We start from the raw sequence: 12,743 nt of genomic DNA, 5'->3' as shown, positions 1-12,743 counted from the left end.
ATTCTGGTGGGAAAATCAGGTCATTGCAATAACAAACAGTAATGGGGTACAGAAATGAGAACCGTTTTAATATAATGCATGGATGGAAAGATGAAACGTGGATTAAAGCATATAGAGCAGTAGCAGTACTACAGCAGTTGAACTCATATATGAGTATGTATTTATAGTGTGTTGACAGGCTGTAAAAAAAAAAACAACCATAGACCCGATCGAACAAATTAATATTTAAAGAATCTGTCTTCTCACTATTAATAATATAATATAAAATCAACATATAGGCTAAAAGGTGTCCAGAGATTTGCTGTGGATAGCTTTCTTTAATGTAGAGCATGCATATACTGTTTATTATATGGATTTATCATACTTATATATTATATTTGTGGTGTTGCAGAGCAGCCGCACTGCTGCAGCTCCCTCCTGGCTGAAGCTGCTGCTATTCAGATAGATAGAGGATAGAGAGAGAGTGAGAGAGAGAGAGAGAGAGAGAGAGAGAGAGAGAGGAAGAGAGAACAGTAACTGTACTGTGTTATGGATACTTGTGATTCCCGATCACAAGACTTCATTAGATTTATCTATGGTGTTTCATTTACACGCACATGGCTTCAGGCTTATGGGTAAAGTTAAATGGAGATTTTGTACATTAAGTATATTTTAAGGTATTAAAGCTTAAAAAGTATTACTATTTTTTCTTCTGTTTAATTTCCCAGTGTTTTCCTGGAAAGATATGCTCCCATTGCTTCGGTTTTAATTGGGCCTCTGCTGTCAACAATGGCCTTCAGAGAAACTTTGCTTTGAACTCGGGTTATTTTTTCTCAGGACTGGAAAAAGATTTGATTTGACATAGTGTGTGGGCAGAGTACTTTTGTGTGATATTTCTCACTGGCTGCTTATGAAGCTCGAACAGACAATGAAAGGTGTCTAATTCCACAGAGTTGTTCAGCGACATCAGCTCTGCTCTAATAATCTCAAAAATAACTGAAAATGTTCTGGATGAAACCAGTTGATCTTCGGGTCGATTTAAATGTGCCAAACAGAGTTTTTACCTGTTGATACCAGACAACATGCAATTTAAGCTGAATTTATATTTAAGTCTCGGCAGAAACCTTTCCACTTTGAATATATTTCTCCCCTCTCTGTCATCTGTGTGTTTCTTCACAGGGTGCAAATAGTCCTCATATTTTAGCCAGGATTACTGCTAAGAGGATTTTGAAATAGAAACTTTTCAGATATCGGCAAGGATGATCTCCCTGTGACTCCGGCATGACAGCATGTGATGTAAACTAACACTTTTCTTTTCTCTCAAATCTTCTCTTTATCAGGCGCAGAGAGCTTGGATTGAGAGAACCTTTCAAAAACGAGAATGTATTCACATATTTCCCAGCAAGGACCCGACCAGGTAATTATGGTCTTCAAATTACCTTTTAAATACTTGTGTATATACATATACAAATGGACTCAGGTTACAACACCAGCTATATAGATATTGTTTATTATATGAGATGACATGAACATGACTCCAAAACTCATGAAAACACTTCTGTTCTGTCAAAAAGTTTGAAAGTTTTACTGCTTGAGACAGGTTATACATTTCCAAAGAAATGGGCACAGTCATGAAAGAGCTTCCTCAATATGTATTTTTTGATAAAAATACATACAGCCTTCATGAGCAGAAAAAAACTGCAGTGTCATTCAGTACTTGTCATCATTCCTTCCCTTGATACCACTGAGTATTACACTACTCAGGGATTTCTACAATGTCTGAAGTTCAGACACGAGGTACCAGGCCACACAGCCTTTGAGTGATTCTTGTTCTGTGATCTATCTAGATGTGCCTGTGGTCAGCTGACAACGCAGCACGCGGCCATCCCTCCCGGTGCCACCTCAGTAGAGGAGACACACCAGCTGGTACAGATTGACAACCCGAAGGATAAATGGAGTGTGATCAAGCACACCAGGACCTACCCAACAGATGCCTTTGGTGTAATCGAGTTCCAGGGTGGAGGATTCATCAACAAGGCCATGGTGAGTTTCAGCAGTGAAAAATGGCCTCTCTGTTCACACAGTTGGTCCTGCATGAAGTTACAACAGCATGGGAGGATGTGATGTGACCTGCCGATGTAATTAAACAGCCTCTCATATCTGACCTATACTTTAAAATGTTTTAAATTTAAGGCAGAAAGGACTGTGCTGAATTCTTCCCATCTTTTATTACCCTAGTATATCCGGGTTTCCTATGAGACAAAGCCTGACAACCTGCTGCATTTGATGGTGAAGGACTGGCAGTTGGAGCTGCCCACCTTGCTCATCTCTGTGCACGGAGGTCTCCAGAACTTCGACCTCCAGCCCAAGCTCAAGCAAGTTTTCGGCAAAGGCCTGATCAAAGCCGCTGTCACCACCGGAGCTTGGATCTTCACGGGTGGAGTCAACACAGGTAGGGCACTGACAGTTCAGGATTATGCTTTTAATGTTCACTTAACAAATAACAGTTTGTGACATTAGTAGATTACCTTTGCTCTAAATTGTCATTACATAACACCTATTCTGCAATTTCCTAGGGGAGATTTGACCAACCCATTGTTACAGATTTAAGCACTATAATTAGAGCTTTTGTGGGAAAAATTCATTATAAAGGACAATCTGTGTGGAGTTTGCGTGCAGTAACCACAGTGTGTCCCATGATGCATCCCCATTAGGCACTTAAAAGAGGCATTATTCATGTTGCTATATTTTCCTTTTTACAACTTAGGGGTGATCCGTCACGTTGGAGATGCCTTAAAGGAGCATTCCTCCAAGTCACGAGGGAAAGTGTGCGCGATTGGAATTGCACCATGGGGGATCCTGGAAAACAAAGAGGATCTCATTGGAAAAGATGTAAGAGCATCTGCAGCTGTGTTTAGTTTCCTTCAAAGCGAGCTCTTTCACACTAATATTTCTTCTTGAAACATTTTGAGCTCATTTCTTCTTCTCTTTCCAGGTAACCAGACCTTATCAGACGATGGCCAACCCACTGAGCAAGCTGGCTGTGCTCAACAACAGCCACTCCCACTTCATCCTGACCGACAATGGCACCTGCGGGAAGTACGGCTCCGAGGTCAAACTTCGTCGACTGCTGGAGAAGCACATCTCCCTGCAGAAGATCAACACCCGTAAGTCACACAGTGCTCCATGTTTAACAGAAAGCGTGCTTCATCCTCCATAACATGTGAGTGTGAACCAGGGTCTTGTTGGACATGTGGCTGGAGAGCTCCTCTGTGACCTGTGGGCTTCCCTTTGTCATCCTATGCCTGGAGCTCAAATAAGGCAGGGACAGCAAAGGGATGCTCAGCTGTCACCACTGACTTCACTCCTTCCCTCCTCTGGTTTTGTCTGTTCACACATCACATCAATGTGTTCTGCTTCAACATTTCACTTAAAGTTCTGTTGTGTTATCTTGACATTACTATAAGGTGATAGTTTAGTAATAAATGGATGAATGGAAGAAATGACTGTTTTTGCTGTGTTTTCCAGGTCTGGGCCAGGGGGTCCCTCTGGTGTGTCTGATAGTGGAGGGGGGTCCCAACGTTATCTCCATCGCCCTGGAGAGTCTGAGAGATGACCCTCCCATTCCCGTGGTGGTGTGTGACGGCAGCGGTCGTGCTTCCGATATCATTTCCTTCGCACACAAGTTCTCAGAGGATGGAGGGTGAGATTTCAGATGATTTTCCCCTTTTGCTGTTAGCATTCCTCCAGGAAAAAGTTGAAATCTTACCTTTGAACCTCCTCCTCCAGCCTGGTTAATGATGACGTCAGAGACCAACTTTTGGTGACCATACAGAAGACTTTCAATTATACCAAAAGCCAGTCGCAGCAGATCCTGCTCATGGTTATGGAGTGCATGAAGAAAAGGGAACTGGTGAGTAGAAGGATAAACAAGAGAATCCTCATAAAGGAACAAAAATAAGGTGTTAATACACTAAAGTGTCTCATATTTCACATTTGTCTTGTATTTGAAAATGTTTCAATCAATAAACATATTTGAGTTGTGAAGCATTTGGTCTCCATCGTCGTTCATCCATTCCACTCCTCTTTGTGTTTCCATTAACATATTGAATAAACATAATCCCCACAACCTGCTTGTCATTTCTCCTTCGTGTTGTGCTCATGTGTGGTACTGTATGTCATGTAATCCAGGGCATTCGCAGCTTCATCATCAACCCTTATGTATAAGCACACAGCTGTAAAGGGGTGATGGTGTCATATTCTGCAGCATTAAACTGTTTACTTTCATGTAAACAATGCAGTTCGCTGCTGTACATTGAAGCGAACACCCCGGTAAGAGTCTTCACGGATAGCCGATTAATCCCAGAGCTGAGAGTGTTTCTCCAATGTGTTTGCCAGAGACCCTTGATAAATACATAGCGGCAGCATTTGTGCATCTCCAGCAGATTTCCGTAAGTGATGTGATTAGTAGTTTGTAATACCCAGCGGATATAATCTCCAGACTCCATACATTTGGAGGGGGAAAGATCAGCGCACTCTACCACCTGCTTAGCAGAGGCTCTTACTTCATCCATTCACAGTAAGCATGCACCACACAGATGGAGGAGAGGATCCATCTCCCTAATCCTCAGCTAGGTTCCTCTCTCTCTCTCTCCACTCCCTAGGCTTTTTTCAGTCCCCAAAGTGCTATCACTTCACCAGAGAGACTGCATCCTCTATCCCTGATGTATTAGACTGCCTAATGCTCCAACATACCAGATAAGCAACTTAAACTGCTTTTTTCAAAGATCATACCGCTGTGGGCTTTTCCCCCGTACCATTTGGTTTGCACTGATACCCGACCCAGACCATGCGACAGAATTGCCAAATTGTTTGAGCTCTTTATATGCAACTAAGAGGTCACACTATTGCCTGCTATTAATCTAAAGTGCCATGACTAACCCACAGGTGAATCAGTATTACCGTCTAGTACCCACATAATCCTTTCATCCTAAGTGCATCCAATGTGAACAGCTGGGTTAGACAAATAAAAATACAGATTTAAAGTGCTGAAATTTGCAGTGATGTAACACTAGCAAACAACATTTAAGTGAATTATGGGTTTACCATTTTTAAAAAAAGTTTCCCTATTTGCAAAAACAAAGGACACGGACAGCGCAGCACACAACTGTCTGGAAGAGTAACACAAGTTTTCAGTCTTGTACTGTCTCATACTGATGCATGCTGCTTATTATCGATGCATCCTGAGACCAGCTCTGAAACTTTTGGCGTCTTGCCACGCATTCATGCCAACCTAATCCCATTTACCACGGCTGCACATGTGACAGACCCGTCAGCGTAATTTCATTTGATATAGTCGAGTCTATAACAAGGCAAGCACTATCACTCTGTCTGACAAGTAAATTAGCCACAGCGTGCTGGAGTGAGAGGTCCTGCTGAAAGAATCTCGCATCAGCTGTCATCACATGTTTACAGCTACAGTTAGAGATGGGAATACATTCCTTGTATGATTTCACCCATTCATTAATTCATTAACCCATTTATGTGGTTAATTACTAACTGATTCAACCATTATATGCCTGCCTATTTCACAACTTTGCTCAATTCTTCTCTTTTTTTGTTTCTTTCTCACACATAGATCACAGTTTTTCGAATGGGTTCTGAGGGACAACAAGATATTGAAATGGCCATCCTTACTGCCTTGTTAAAAGGTATTATCTGACTAAATATCTGAGCAATAAGGTCAACTTCCAATACATATACTCGTATGCATCTAAGAGCAGTATTTTTCTTACTGTGTACTACTCTCTCCATCTCTCGCTTCTCTCTCTGACTCTTCATCTGTTTTGCATCAGGCACGAATGCTTCAGCAGCTGACCAGCTAAGTTTGGCTCTGGCCTGGAACAGAGTGGATATTGCTCGCAATCACATCTTTGTCTATGGACACAATTTACCAGTGAGTGGTGCTAACCTCTGAAAAGTGTAAATTAATTATTCCACATGAGTACACTTCAGTTGCAAAGTTAGTTTTACAATCCAAAAATCTGTTGAAATAGAAACCAGGGGTTCTCAACCTATAGCAGAAGGACAGAATGATCTTAAACAGAGTTGTGCTTCTCAGATGATTCAATGAAATCAACAAATAAAAACAATAGAAGAAAATATGATTGATATGCTGATGTTTAAGCAAAGAGGAGCCACAGCTTTCTTCCTTTTTTATTCCTGCTTGGTCAGCCTGCTGGTGCCATCGCCAACACTACAACCGCTGCAGCCCCAAACCAGGAGAAGCAGAAGAGTCCCGCCACTGCTCCTCGCAATAAAACCAGAGGAAAGAAGGGGAAGGGGAAAGGAAAGGCAAAACCTGAACCTCCAGAGGAAACCGATCCGAGGAAGTTAGAGTTGATTCGTTGGGTAAGGGTGGAGTTTATAAGAAAAACTTTCATGTCAGATGGAAATATGAGAGAATAAAGGTTTTATGTAAATAATAATTACTCGGCACTAAATATTACTTTCTGATTAGGTGAACTCTCTGGAGCAGGCTATGATGGATGCTCTGGTGCTGGACAGAGTGGACTTTGTTAAGCTGCTCCTTGAGAATGGGGTCAATATTCACCACTTCCTCACCATTCCCAGACTGGAGGAGTTATACAACACAGTGAGTCTGACGCACTGCAGCAAATCAAACTGAAAGTCATTCTGAATGCCTCAAAATACAAATCTGTCAAATATGAAAAAAAAAAAACTAATACTTTCTCTTTTCTTCTCTCAGAAACTGGGCCCTGCAAACACACTGCATGCTGTGGTTAGAGATGTCAAAAAGGTAAAATGATTTTTCCTACTGAGAGTTTTTGCTGTTAATAAGGATATTTTCAACAATGTATTATCTCAACATAATTACTATACTTCATGTTACTTTGGTGATTCTGCAGGGGAACCTTCCCCCAGATTATCAGATCACTTTGATTGATATTGGTCTGGTGCTGGAGTGCCTCATGGGTGGAGCTTACAGAAGCAATTACACCAGGAAGGCTTTCCGCAACCTCTACAATAATTTGTATGGACTGAAAAGGGTAAGAAAATAAATGATTATGGCTTGTCCATCATTTAAAACTGTATTTGATATTAACTGCCATATTTTGACATTTTCTTGCAGCCAAAAGCTCTGAAGCTTCTAGGAATGGAGGTGAGGTTTTAAAACACTTTAAATGAACTAACAAAACACAGCACCAATATGAAATAATTTTTTTTAAAAACCAACAGAGCAGAATGATTTATGATAATTCTTTAATTTTCTTGTTAGGATGATGAACCTAGAACAAAAGGCAAGAAAAAGCCAAAAAAGAAAAAAGAGGAAGAGGTGGAAATTGACGTGGATGACCCCGAGGTCTGTCGATTCAAATATCCCTTTCACGAGCTGATGCTGTGGGCAGTGCTGATGAAGCGCCAGAAGATGTCACTGTTCCTCTGGCAGCGTGGAGAGGAAGCTATGGCCAAAGCTCTGGTAGCCTGTAAACTGTTCAAGGCCATGGCCCATGAGTGCTCTGAGAGTGAACTGGTGGATGACATCTCCCAAGACCTGGAGAACAACTCCAAGTCAGTACTGATATCACGACATAACATCTGTCTTGAAGGTTTCAGTTGTAGAATCACAAGTTATTTTGTCAAGATGTAAGCCCAAGTGCATATCACCATAATTTTAGTACCTTATCTTGGTGACTTGTCCATTTCATTAAACAGCTGAGGCTCACTTTTACATGCTTGCTATTATAATTATTATTAAAATGATCTTATCTTTAACCTCCCTTTGACATCACACAAATGGTTGTTATTGTTTTCTCCCTTTCACAGAGAATTTGGCCAGCTGGCCTACGAGTTGTTGGACCAGTCCTACAAACATGATGAACAGGTGGCAATGAAACTCTTGACGTACGAGCTGGTTAACTGGAGCAACTCCACCTGTCTGAAGCTGGCTGTGGCTGCTAAGCAACGTGACTTCATTGCCCACACCTGCAGCCAGATGTTGCTCACTGACATGTGGATGGGCTGCTTAAGGATTGGCAAAAACCCCGGCCTCAAGGTTGACATGCCAAAATGTGTTTCTTTAAGCAGTCATTAAACATATTTCACAGTTATAATATTGAGATCATAAGTTGTGATAATTGTTGATGGTAATAAATTCACTGTAAACAACTAACTTGTTGCAAGTTCTAAAAAATGTGGTCATTTTCTCACCTAGGTTATTCTGGGAATTATCTTTCCTCCTTTCATTCTACTGTTGGATTTCCGTCTTGGAGATGACGCGTCTTATCATGCACCTGAAGGCAAAGAAGAGGGAAAAGAAAAGGATGACGACACAAAATCCAGCAAGGTCCGGGTTCATGCTGACCTTGTCAGATTACTTTATTTTAAACACATTGTTATAATCTCTTTCTGTCAGCAGTGAAAAGTGATGACCAGTAAAAAAAAAGAGTTTGCTGTGTCTTGTAGGACCCTAATAATGATACAACTTCCCGAAAGGGGGATGAAGAGGAGGGCAGCACTAAGGTCCGCAGAATCCCCATTGGCAAAAGGTTCTTTGAGTTTTATGATGCGCCCTTCACCAAATTCTGGTTCAACACCGTAAGTTTCCCTCTGATAACAAAAAAGACAAAATATTTTAAACTTAAATAGTATAGTGACTTTGTTGCACTGACTTTATGGCATTTTCTCCGTCTGACAGATTTGCTATCTGGGCTATCTGATGTTATACAACTACATCATCCTGGTGAAAATGGAGCGATGGCCATCTATACAAGAGTGGACTGTCATTGCATACATCCTTACACTTGGCGCTGAAAAAGTCAGACAGGTAAAAGCCAAAATTATGACCAGTTTGATCGAGTAAGTATACCTCAAATGTTGGTTGAGTTGGTTTTTAATGGTCTCTGCATAACAACCTTGGTCTTTAGATTCTGATGTCAGAGCCAGGGAAGCTGAAACAGAAGATAAGTGTATGGATGGAGGAGTACTGGAACATTACAGACCTGGTTGCCATTTGCACCTTCCTTCTTGGGCTCATGCTACGGCTGCAGCATGAGCCTTACATGGGCTACGGCAGAGTCATCTACTGTATAGACATCATCTTCTGGTACATTCGCGTATTGGACATCTTTGGAGTCAACAAATACCTGGGGCCCTATGTGATGATGATAGGAAAGATGGTAATGACATTTAGTGTTTTACTCTGAGCTAAATAAATCATTTGAAAAAAAAAGAAAGATATGATGGACATGATGTGAATACAAAGAGAAGGGTCAGAAGTTCACAGTGAGTTGAAATGCATTTTTCTTCTAATTTCTTTCAGATGATTGACATGATGTACTTTGTTGTGATCATGCTGGTGGTGCTTATGAGCTTTGGAGTTGCACGGCAAGCCATCCTTCACCCTGATGAGGAGCCGACCTGGCGCCTGGCCAGAAACATCTTCTACATGCCCTACTGGATGATCTATGGAGAGGTTTTTGCGGACTCGATAGACCGTAAGACTAGAATTCATAGTAAGATTCTGTTTCCTGATTCTGGGCAGATGATCAGTGTTTTTCATTTAACTTTGTGTCATAAACTCTGTGACTTTTAGTAATACTGTAATACGTTGCATGGTGACCCCTCAATACTTTGTCTCCCTCTCCTGGCACATTTATACTAGACTCTTAAATATGTGGAAAATAATTTGCATTGAGGAAGAGCAGAATAGGTATCATAAACTCATCTCCTCAATCATGATCATCTGCCTCCAATTTATTTTGTCAATGTTTCTTCTGTCAGGGTGAAGGCAAGGAACAGTCACTGAAAAAGTCTAAATTACATTGATTATTAAACATTAAAACAGTGTTTCTGAGGAATTTGCAAGTAGGTTTTTTTGTTTGAAAGTATATTGACTGCTTCTGATTGACTGCTGATTCTCTCAGACTTTGAAACAAATGCTGCATATTCTAGAGTTTGGTTAATAAAGCTATAAACTAATTAAGTGACTTAAAGCAATTTCTATTTGATTGACAAATTTGGAGAAACATTTTGATGACAATAGTCCATTCTTACATGGACATCAGCTTGATCCTGACAGAAGTATGATGTAGAAATCTTGTGTTTATTGATTTTAACGCTTTCTCCATGTCTCTGCGTGACCGCACTTTTCTCGGATTTCTCGAAGTCTATGCAATGGAAATCAACCGTGAGTAGTCTTCAAGACAAGAATGCAAACCAAATCAATTAGCTAAAGATCTCAGAATAATTTTTATAAATAACTGCCTTTTCCCCACAGCTCCATGTGGTGAACATTTGTATGATGAGGATGGGAAGAAACTGCCTCCATGTATCCCCGGTGCCTGGCTCACACCTGCTATTATGGCCTGTTACCTTCTCGTAGCAAACATTCTTCTTGTCAACTTGCTCATTGCTGTCTTCAAGTAAATATATACTCCTACATCTGACTGCTCTGTTATTTTACAAGAAACATTTACAGTTTGTACTCACCAGTCTTGGTTTCTTGCCCCCACAGCAACACCTTCTTTGAAGTCAAGTCCATTTCCAACCAGGTGTGGAAGTTCCAGAGATATCAGCTGATCATGACCTTCCATGACCGCCCCATCCTGCCTCCACCTCTCATCATCTTCAGCCACCTCTACATCCTCTTCAACAGGCTGTTTCGACGGTGTGCCAGGAGGAGACAAGAGGGAGAACTAGATGAGAAGGACCGCGGCCTCAGTTAGTCACCTCTAATAATCCAGAACACTTATACACAATTTCATTAAAATAACTAAAAGGCTGCAATATAATTGCAGTTGCTATAATGTTACATTCAAATGCTTAAAATCAGACACGAAAATAATTATATTTTGTTTTTGTCCCGGGTCTCTAAAAATAATAATCATGTTGTAACTGATAGATATACATATTTACAGAAATATTTTGAACCTGACAGATAATTTAACAAACACACTGACTGACACTGTCATGATTTGTTTCTTCCAGAGCTGAGGCTGAATCACGAGGAGCTAAAAAGTCTGTACGAGTTTGAAGAACAGTGTGTGGAGGAACATTTCCGAGAGAAGGAGGATGAGCAGCAGTCCTCCAGTGATGAACGCATCAAGGTTACTTCTGAAAGGTGAGCCCTCATTTCAAGTATAGTTTCGACTTCTAAGCATGATGCTTACATTTCATACTTACATCAACTTTCTATTTCTCTGTTGTTCTTGGCAGAGTTGAGAATATGTCCATGCGTCTGGAGGAGGTAAATGAGAGGGAGAACACTATGAAGGCCTCCCTGCAGACGGTGGATCTGCGCCTGGCCCAATTGGAGGAGATCCACGGTCGAATGGCAGTTGCCCTAGAAAAACTTGCAGGAGTGGACAAATTGGAGCTGACCAGAACCTACTCGCGAAACTCCTCTGTGTGTGATCCTTCCTCTCTACTTCGCCAGGGCAGTATTAACAGCGCTGATGGTTACAGTCTTTACCGCTTCCACATGGACATGGAGGAGTTTGCAGCGAAGCAGAAGGACACTGATGATCTTGCTAAAACAGGGCTAGAAAGACAGAGGAGTATTTGCACTCTCGCCAAGGAGGGTGGTCAGAGCTTAGAGGTTGGTGGTCTGGATAGAACACGACCCAATTCGTGTGTGGACATTCTCATATCTCCATGTGAACAAAAACCTGTTTCTCCAGCATCAAGTCAAGACACCATGACCAACAAAGGCAGCACAATGCTGCTAGATAGACTAACAGACAAGAACACACTAAGACCTTCTTCCCCTCCAAAAAGAACTAAATCACTGAGATACTATCCAGTTGAAGACCAACCCACCTCTGCCTTGATAAAGAGGAGGACCATGAGCACCAGCATTGTCAGCCCTCCTGATGACCCGGTGGAACCAGCTGTACCCACAAAGAGCACCCAACTGCCACTGGGAACTTCCTCTTCTCCAAAGAGAACTAAATCTTTGAGGTATATTCCTGATGAAACCCAACACCAAACATCCCCTATTACAAAGAAGAGGGCTATGAGCAGCATCATCTACAACCCAGCCGAGGCAGGTGATGATCTGCTGCAAACCGCAAACTACAGGTCACTGGTGGAGCAGGTAACTAAAACTCCAAATCAATGGCCAGAAAACTTGGAGTATCAGGTGCACCCCAATGTCTTTGGTCACATGCCTAAAGTATCAATGGTCAGAACTCTTGCGCAGCAGTTTCAAACTACCCCTGCTCCCGGAGAGCTTAAGCAAGAGGAGAATCTGATTGATCAAATTCCTTTAGAAAGTAAGGGAGCTCCCCCAGCAACAGAACCCATGGAAAACCAGACAAAGATGAAGGCGAAGAGAAACCTATCGGACAGTACTGAGTATCTGACTGTAGCTCAAAAGTATATGCCGTCTCACAGGTCACAGAGCTGGAATGTCAGCGAGAGGAGAGCAAAGAGCCTGATGGTTAGCAAGGAGGTGGGAGCCTCTAGCAGCGAGAGAAACCTTGTTGAAACCTGCAGGGTGGCAACTGCTGGAGGTGAAGATGTAGGAAAGAAAATGGAAGCAGAGAAGAGAGAAGATGATGCACAGGAAGAGAAATGAGAGGCGGACAAGAGGAGCTGAGTGATACCAGCAAGGCAGAGAACTGAAATCAAAGGTGGACTGCCATCATAGACCGGCTGCTGACTGAATTTGTGAAACTGTTTTCACAAAAATGAGAAAAACAGAATGACAGTAATGAAATGTCATTACCAAATTCTTTAAC

The 12,743-nt window shown here is 41.7% G+C and overlaps 1 protein-coding gene across 1 annotated transcript; it reads left to right on the top strand.

The window, feature by feature from the left end:
- The first annotated feature begins 1,936 nt into the window (after positions 1–1,936).
- Positions 1,937–12,647, top strand: LOC121897395 (transient receptor potential cation channel subfamily M member 1). The gene is given in 23 exon segments (XM_042411835.1): positions 1,937–2,022; positions 2,218–2,431; positions 2,747–2,871; positions 2,975–3,146; positions 3,508–3,682; positions 3,769–3,892; positions 5,618–5,690; positions 5,835–5,935; positions 6,500–6,634; positions 6,749–6,799; positions 6,909–7,049; positions 7,163–7,572; positions 7,828–8,056; positions 8,216–8,347; positions 8,467–8,598; positions 8,699–8,827; positions 8,928–9,179; positions 9,323–9,497; positions 10,169–10,189; positions 10,280–10,424; positions 10,517–10,722; positions 10,990–11,122; positions 11,218–12,647. Coding segments are annotated over 23 exon segments (4,641 nt in total). The 5' UTR covers positions 1,937–2,019; the 3' UTR covers positions 12,581–12,647.
- Positions 12,648–12,743: the final 96 nt, after the last annotated feature.

This window comes from Thunnus maccoyii, chromosome 5, assembly GCF_910596095.1.
Source record: "Thunnus maccoyii chromosome 5, fThuMac1.1, whole genome shotgun sequence".
Taxonomy (NCBI): Eukaryota; Metazoa; Chordata; class Actinopteri; order Scombriformes; family Scombridae; genus Thunnus; species Thunnus maccoyii.
This window is presented reverse-complemented; position numbering and strand designations above follow the sequence as displayed.